Consider the following 9,375-nt stretch of genomic DNA (forward strand, 5'->3'; position numbering starts at 1 on the left):
GACATCCCCATTTTTACGGCCAGAAAAGACCGATTTCGTTTATGTTTTTTTAATAAAAGCGGAGTAAATTTTTAAAGAAAAGTGTTTCGGAATTTGTTCCCAAAACAAAATATGATAAAGATTTATCAAAACATTTCCTTAAAGAAATGTATTTTCATTATATTACAAACTCGGGATGTCAACATCGATACCGGTCATAAGCATAAACCAAAAACATCATAGACCACAAAATAAATTTTGGCCTTAAAACAACATAGGTCTTACAACATTCTATTTATTTTCTACTGGCCTAAAATCCTTAATCTCTCGTCAGATCATCCAACTATGCTTTTGCCAGTACACATAATACAAGAAACTGAGTGGGTCAGGCTGGGGAGTCTGGTGAGCATATAGGGTTTTCAACCTACAATAAACAAGTTTATTATTTTCAACAATTATTCAACCCGATTACCCGTTCCCATTATCCTCACTTTACATCCCTACAGCATCTATTATAAGGGACCTCTCCTAAGGACTTTCATTCGAGGTGGACACTACTGCTAAGGGGATTCCTCAACCATATTGGTCCGTAAGGCAACCATTAGGGGGGGGGGGGTGGAGTACACCGATGAACACATCGTTCACAAACACCTATAAGTGGCGAGCCTGCTAGCGTTCCACTGGACTTCCTAGAAAAGTTCGTGGTCGTCATCCATACTCCGCTAGATGATTGGATCAACGTCAACATTGATGCCTCTCGTCATTTTATTTCATCACACATCAACTATTTCATCTACCCATGTTTTACCCAACATATTTGTATATATAAAATACATAATTAGTCTAGATCTGAAAAACAAAGTTCAAATCTTTCACCCCACATAGATCTCAAAGTAAAAATACATATACAGTTCAGATCTGAAGAAAAATGTCTAGATTTGACAAAAAAAAAATACATATACAGTTCGGATCTGAAAACGAAGTTTAAATCTTCTATACAACATAGATCTCAAGTATAAATTATTTATATATAAGGTTTAGATCTAAAAGGTTCAGATTTGAAGTGAGAAAGTCTAAATCTGAAGGAAAGAGTTCAGATCTGAAAGAAAAGTTTAAATCTGAAAGAAAAAGTCTAGATCTGAAGGAAAAAGTTCAGATCTAAAAAGAAAGAGGTTTAGATCTTTCTCATCCAGCATAGATCTCAAGTAAATAGATAATATATATACACTTAAAGCTTAATTGATATAAAATACTTCATATCTATGTGTAAGATGAAAGTGACTATACACTCACTTGTTAAGGTGGTGATTCCAACTTGGACAGCACTTCGCTTTGATGAAACCGGGAGGTTTGCTTGAAAACCGGGCTCTACACGGGCAGAGTTTCAAACCAAAAAACTCTTTTTCTTGGAGCCTTCGGGTGCTCCGGGGCTTTCTTCTGGTGCTAGGAAGGTACCCTAGGCTTTGGGGGGTTTAGGGTGTTAGAGAGAGAAAGAATGAGGGAATTGGTGTGAAATGAGCTACCCCCTCACCTTTATTTATAGGTTGGGAAACTGCTCAACTCGCCGAGTCAGTGAACCTACTCACCGAGTCCATGCCACATTTCACCATCTGGTGGCTAGCCGTGGGGACAAATCTACAGCCAGGATTGCGCCACGTCACCCAAACTCGCACAGCTCATTCTCGACTTCTAAAAATCATAACTCTCGCATATGAGCTCCGTTTTCGACGTTCTTTATATCCACGTGTAGGTGCGATCGTACTATAAAACTTTCGTTTAGACTCCGTCGACTAATTTTGACTTTATTTTTAAAGTTATATTTTTAACAGGCCGAGACATGAAAAGTCCGTTAAAAATTCATAACTTCTTTATCCGACGTCCGCTTTCGTCTGTCTTTTTACTGTTGCGCTACTAATAATGAGATCTTCAAATCTCATTTAGGTTGCATTGGCCAAAAACCGCTCGATATAAAATTCGAATTCCCGGTTGTGCACTGATATGTCAAATCTTAGAAAAATCATAACTTCATCGTACGAAGTCAGATTTGGGCGTTCTTTTTATGCATTCTCTCGGTTTAACGTATACTATGACTTTTGTTTAAATCTCTAAGGCTAAAAAGCATTTTATCGTAAACTCACTTTTTACGTCACAGAGCGTCGTGTCGGTTTTGTTGCGAAACTTCGACAAGTCATAACTTCTTCGTTATAACTCGGATTTTAGCGTTCTTTATATGTCTGAAATCCTTGTCACGACCACTACAACTTTCTTTATCGATATCAGGTTTATATAACACTTCAATTTTAACGCTTATTTTTATCCTTTATTTATTATACCTTTATAAATAAGTATAAAGCACATAAATTCACATAATTTATGTAATAGTCAAATAATTCATCTTTATTACTTCAAAATGAGTTATGACATCATCTACGAAACACAGGCGTTACACAAAGAATCTTTCCTAACAATTGCGGCTTTCCTGGTCAGCCATCGTCGAACCCCTCACCCCTTCTCGCGATTTGCCAGCCACCACCGACCTATCAACTCACTATGTCACCAATTGATCCTCCTTCTTCGCACCTAACAGTCAGAAGGGTGTATCCTCGTTGCTTCAACCACCTTCCCCTCTGGCCTCATTGAACCCCCGAAGACCATATCGGCTTGCGAGGCGATAGACGAACATTAGTGCCTTCCTTCATCATTTGTTTCTGTTCATCTTCGTCCCTTCGATCAGGCAAGAAACTGAAGACCATAGCAGCTTCGCTGCTTCCCCCATTCAGCCTCGTCAAACACCGGAGACTCCATCTTCTTCGACATCAACAACCACCGACGACGCTCCCTTAACCCAAAACTGATCATCGATCGTCGGACTGATGTTACTGCCTTCATGTTTCCTTTTGGCGCATTCGTTCTTTCCTTTAATATCACCTGATCAAAACAAGAAAAGGGGAAAAACCCTAATCTTTTTTTAAATGGATCCACTTGTCTGGATCGGTCATGGAGCTTCAATAAGAAAATGAGTTTTGATTTTGATCCGGTCGAAGGACAAAGCAAAAAATCAAACTTTCATTAAAATTGAACATAATTGGTCCCTCCCCCAGAAAAACCTAATAAGTTAAGTCCTAAAACCCTAAAATAGTTTCAATTGCACATGATTAACCCCTGTCTTGAGAATAATTCGCAACATCAGCCCCTAAAGTATGATTTTGGCAAAATCAAATCCTAGAGTTTATTTATTTTAAGAAAGACCACCATATACTTAATAATTAATACCAAAACTAACCCTTTTGTTTATTAGGAAATATAAATATACTTGGTGGTTCGCTTTAAGAGCAAGGAACATCATGTGACAACTTTCACGACAACTTTCACACCACGAGCCTCGTTCACGCTACGAAAGTGAGTGCTTACGACTCATTTTTAATATTTTAATTATTTCCGGGGGGTGGGGGGGGGGGATACATGTGCCAATATATTTTGTTTATAAAGACCAATTACCTTTTTATGCGAAAATACAATAAACCTAGTTTATAAAAGTATTATTATTTAACAATATACCATATTGTTATGAATAAACTAGTATAAACTTTTCGTATACGTATTATGACTATTTTATCGTAAAATAACCAGTTCACACAACAAATACTACATGATACAAAATTATATGATTTTTATGTGACGTTGCATATTATGACAAACAGGTTATAACACTTTGTAGTATATTAAAGATTCAAGCTATTACTATTCATGTATATTTATATGTTTAAATGCACAAAGTTTATGCATATACATATGTTCATTACTTTGACACATACATCTTTATAAAAGCAAGACATAACACTTTTACATACATGTCAAACATACTTGGCTTTTATAAAATTTAACCTAAAAACTCCAAGAAGAAATAAGAATAATACCCAAAATACAACCATTTCAAGCCCTTCATCTGTTCATCACCCATACTCTACTAAGCTCAAATGGATCACCATATTTTTTTCATCCCTGCTTTCCATTATTTTGGTGTCGGTCCGTACCACAATCCACATCCTAGCCAATTCCAATCCAAATCTCAGTCCACATCCTAGCCAATTCCAATCTAAATCTGAGTATGAATTCCAATCCTTATCCTAATCCCTATTCTGATCCCAAAATGATTTCAACCCATTTAAGACCATTCAAGAAACCTAATTCGAATTCCAATCCCAAACTCAATTCCAATAGAAACACTATATCATACCCAAGCATGATAAGCTCAATCAGAACCCAAGAAAAAAAAGGAAAGACACCTTGTAAGAATTTGACTGTTGAGGAAGAGAAGGCTTTGACACATACATTGGTTAACGTTTTGGAAGACCCAAGAGTTGGGAACGACAGATATGACCACCTTTTTACTAAAAGTGGAAGAACACCAACAAAGTTGACATGGAGTTTAACGCCATATTCTTGAACGTGAAGTGTGAGTGGCAAAGTGACGTGAATGATGAAACAATATTGAAGAAAACTCTAGCAATTTACCGGCATGATAAGGGGGCACTCTTCAATTTATTTTGTTTTGGACTATTGTGAAAGACTCTGAAAAATGGAAAGATATCAAAACTTCAAAATTATACACGTGTGGTTCTAAAAGAACCAAAACATTCGAAACCACTCATAATCAATCGTTGGATGCGCATGTCGAGGTAGACCTTAACGAAGATGAGCCTATTGCAGTTCCAATACCTATTTTGCCCCATGGGAAGAGACAAAGCAAAACGAAATGTAAATGGATCGCAAGCAGTTCAAGTGACGTAGATAAAACGACGACCAAGGTTGACAACTTAAAAACTACTTCGAAGCAATATTTAAGCATTGCAAAAGAGAAGGAAAAAACTCATGAAACTCGATAAAAGATATTACTCACTATACCAAACACGATACAGTTAATGTTTAATTTTTATTGTAATTCCTTTTCAAGTTAATGAAAATTTTAGGTTTTACATAGATTAATTTGTTTAAATAAAGGAAAAAAATGTTGTATGACAAACCAACTCCAAAATGACAAGATGTTGAAAAGGTATGACAAAATGACAAATAAAGTTTACATGGCAGGTAAATTAATATATCAAGAGTGGAACCATTCTCACCGACCTAAATAAAAGTTTAACTAAACTATGTAAAGCTTGATGTAAACTCTAAATAAAAGTTGAATATTCCATTAAACTTTATAGTGATACATTCTTTATACTCTAAAGTAGTTTCAAACTCAAATCCTATCACACCCAAATCAAAGCCGATGATAACAATGTTCTATGATATTGAAATTCTATAAAAACCAAAAACTATTAGGACCAAAATTTTAATATACTCCCAAATATAAATTAAAAAATAAAAAAAAAAAAAAACTCAATCAATATATGTTCATTCTCTTCCAATGCATCAACACAGATTTCTTAATCTTCCGTTAGAATTTTTTTCAAGATACGGTTGACTAAAAAAATCCATACCGATGGCCGCTTTCACAGTCAATTCATCTCCTCAAAATCCATCACCTATAAATTCAAATTTCAGTATCCATTACTTTGACTTTTGTGGTCAAACAAGTTAGTTTGCAGTTTGAACTTAATTGTAAAAACCTCAAATGTTAGTTAAATGTGACCATAATTGGTAGTTGATAACAATTAGTTAAAAAAAATGAAAAGAAAGTGTTACCCTTGAACAAACGGGACAAAACTCGCTTCTTTCTTGCCAATTCAAGATGCAACCAAGATGATAATGGTGTAAGCATTTAGTTGTAATCTTCGGGTTGTCAAGCGTATATTCTACAACCAAATATATAAACAAATGATTCTAGCTCCAATTCTCGTTTTTGGAAACTAAAATAATATAGTTAACATAAGTTTATGATAAACATAGAATGCCAAAAAAAAAAAAAAAAATACTCACCCTCAAAGCATATGAGACATTCATTATCTTCTTTTACATCTTCTGATTTTTCAGAGATCAACTTGTTACTTTCGAGAACGGGTTCTCGTACAACTTGTGAATGAGTCACATCTGTTGATCCTTTTCCAAGAAGAGCATCACTCTAGAGCACAAAACTTTAATTCATTAGAAATAATAAAATATACATTTGATACATTTGAAGTAATAAAATATGAATTTGCCCTTACTAGTCAAATAAATTAATTTTTAGGGGTCAATGGGTCAAGTTGGATTGAGTTCGAGTTGACCTATTTAATTAAACCGTCAAACTATTTATTTTTTTCAACTCAACCTATTAAATAAGGAAGATACTTATAAATTACAAACTCAAATAATTGTTCAAATGTTAAATTAAATTAAATTAAATGTTATATATTTAAACATGTGAGCGAGTTGATATGTCACGAAATTTAAACTTTAACCCAACCAAATTAATAAACATGTTACATGTCACGAAATTTAAACTTTAAGCCAACCAAATTAATAAACAGGTTACATGGGTTGACCCTATTAATTAAATGAGTTGAAAATCTAAATCTAATTTTTGCAACCTTTACTTATTTTCAAGGTCAAAATGTGCAAAGTATTGTCCCTAAAAGTCAGAATGTATAGTATATTCTTTAATGGAGCACAAGTAGTCTATATGATCATTTTTTACATTTGATACCATAATAAGTGTTCACAAACACATGCAAAACACAAATTAAGGCAATTACACAAGCTTTAGGACACTTACGATTATACAATTAACAAAATGTACCAATGAAAACATTACAAAAGGAAAATGTTATTACTCAATGCAATGCAACGCCATATGGAATTAAAAATTTAAAACATACCTCAAATGCAATGTCTTGTACCTCAGTGCTTCTATTGGTTGTTGCATTAGGCTGTTGAATGTGTTGACCATCATCGGGATCTTCATCTTCTTGGTCAACTTCGGGGGCACGAAAACAACAAAGCAAGCATCCCATGACGATTTTGCAGGTTGATTAATCTAGAGCTATGGAGAATGTGATTAAAAAGGTAAATTAAGGGTTTAGATGATAAACCAAGATCAGTTTATAGAATGTGAGAAAAATCACACAATAGTTCTCGACATTATAGAACACCTAAAAGTTAAAACACCTCTTTAGCACACAAAGGACTTGGTATTTGACTTTCTCAAATGTCAAAGTGACCTTTGAGTTACATGAGATTAAAACTGTTTTGATTCGAATAAAGCCCAAATTCCGGATTATATTGAATGATCAATGATGATATGACTCGACAAAACTAAATTAATTGGTTGATTTTGGTGCTGAGAGAAAGTAATTTTGCTTCAAAAACCAAAAGTTTGAGTCGATGAAATTGCATTGAATATAGAACGAAGGTTTTCAATTCGTCGGCAAGATTTGGAAAAACGAAAACCAAAAAAAGAGCAGAAGTAGCCAGATAGAAAACTAACCTTGATAGTTGATAATCGATAGCATAATTTCACAAGGATTTCCATACGACTAAATTTTCGACGAAACCCTGATAAATATATAGAATAATATGATAATAATAATAAACAAATCGAAGAAAATAATGGATTACGATGAGAGAACAGAATCTTGGGTTCGCATACTGAAATATTGGGGAGGGAATCAGAACACTATCAGAACTCTCCGGAGTGATGGAAGATAATTCTTATTTCAAATTCATAACTTTTATTTTATCCTATTTACCGCATGATAAAAAAAAAATTAAAAATAAGGGATAGTTTTATATATAATTTTTTTTCATGGTTTAATTTATATACTGATTCGTAATCCAAATAATATTTGGTATACATTACAATCATGAAATTATATATCTATATATCCGGTGGCGGACAAAGAATGTTTTAGTAGGGGTGACAAATTTTTTTTTTTAACAAATCTAAATTAATAGTAGCACTCGTATTTTAAATCGTTGCACTTAGTAGAAAAAAAATAGACTACCTGTCGGAATCGGAGCAATGGCTCGGGACCCTCGGGTTCCACTAATGTCCGCCATTGTATATTACACTCATGTTAATTTGGAAACAAAATAAATACCCATGCAATTGTATTTTTGGTTACAACAACACAACAAATTTTAGAATAGAGTATCGAAGAAGGGAAATAGATTTATTATGATAATTAATTCACATTTTACCATTATGATCAACTCACATTTTACCATTATGATTGGCTGTAGCAGATTACATCCGGTCATAAAGGTCATATGTGAACACTTCCAAAAATTTCGTTACCTAAATATGTACAATAGTTAATCGGATGTGAACAAACCGAAAAGGTAAGAGTAAAGTACAAAAATGGTCCCTGTGGTTTGGACTAATTTGGGCGTTTGATCAACTTATTTTTTTTTTTTTTAACTTGAATGGTCTTTACTATTTATTTTTGTTATACGTTTGGTCCATATCTTATCTAAAAAGATTATTATGCCCTTATTAATTTATTTTTTGATTAATTTTCTTATTTATGTGTTTATTTTTTTATATATTTAATAAAATTAATAGACCCTAAATATTTGTATATCCTCGCCCTAAACCTGAAACCACATTTGAGAAATTTAATCTAGGTCCCACCAGTCACCAACTCATCTCTCATCATCCTCAATTTCTATTTATTTTTCATCTTTAGTGACATCGACGTCTTCACCATCCCATCTTTTTTCGATCCTTCAACTTCGGCAAACCAACACCACAATTCACTATCTCTTCGTCAAATCTTCCACCACCACAGCCTATTGCATCACAATCCTTGCAGGAAATTGATACCCGAAAAAATTGGAGAACTAGATCAATTGAAAACCATAACTTGAAATGCAAATCAAAACATGAAACTCTATTAACAATATTCTATGTTTTAACTCATCAAACAATGTTTTTTTTTAATATTGTCGGTCTCCATTTTTTATACTTGTAGTCTCTAGTAAAATTAAATTTTTATATTTAATATCTTAAATAATAAAAGTTCTAGAAAACCACTATGTGTTTTTTTCCATGTCAAATTTAGAGTTCTTTTTTTAACAAAGTAATGTATTTTAAAAAGATATTTATCAAAATGGTGTGGTTTTAAAAATATTTACCATTTAGGTTAAATTTTATATCAAATCAAAATTAGAAGGTAAAATAAAAAAGAAAAGAAATTGACTTATCAAGGTAATTAACTTTTTAGTTTGTTAACATTTGGATAACTATTTTTTTTGTATACATCTAGGTAACAAACTTTTTGGAAGTGTTCACATATGACCAATGTTTTAAAAACCAGTTTTTTAGTTGAATCGGTATGGTGACCGGTTTAACCGGTTCGACCGCTGGGTCAACCGGTTTCTACAATTTTCATCTTTTTTTCCTATTTTCCTACACATACATACATATATAAATCATAAATTTGATGTTTACTAGTTCAAACATTAAAAATATAC

General features: G+C 33.2%; 1 protein-coding gene across 2 annotated transcripts; it reads right to left on the reverse strand.

Moving 5' to 3' along the window:
* Nucleotides 1-5,149: 5,149 nt before the first annotated feature.
* On the reverse strand, nt 5,150-7,608 carry LOC111917814 (E3 ubiquitin ligase BIG BROTHER-related). Of its 2 annotated transcripts, XM_023913457.3 has the most exons (6): nt 7,550-7,608; nt 7,388-7,455; nt 6,780-6,943; nt 5,902-6,043; nt 5,668-5,777; nt 5,150-5,507 (listed from the first exon to the last, which is right to left on the reverse strand). In XM_023913457.3, the coding sequence occupies exons 3-6, from the start codon at nt 6,912-6,914 to the stop codon at nt 5,481-5,483; spliced, it is 414 nt and encodes a 137-aa protein (XP_023769225.1). In that variant the 5' UTR covers nt 6,915-6,943; nt 7,388-7,455; nt 7,550-7,608; the 3' UTR covers nt 5,150-5,480. The 2 variants fall into 2 exon arrangements, with proteins under 2 accessions (XP_023769225.1, XP_052627300.1); XM_052771340.1 differs by having other exon boundaries at nt 7,388-7,607.
* Nucleotides 7,609-9,375: the final 1,767 nt, after the last annotated feature.

The sequence above is a fragment of the Lactuca sativa genome, chromosome 4, assembly GCF_002870075.4.
Source record: "Lactuca sativa cultivar Salinas chromosome 4, Lsat_Salinas_v11, whole genome shotgun sequence".
NCBI classification, from domain to species: domain Eukaryota; kingdom Viridiplantae; phylum Streptophyta; class Magnoliopsida; order Asterales; family Asteraceae; genus Lactuca; species Lactuca sativa.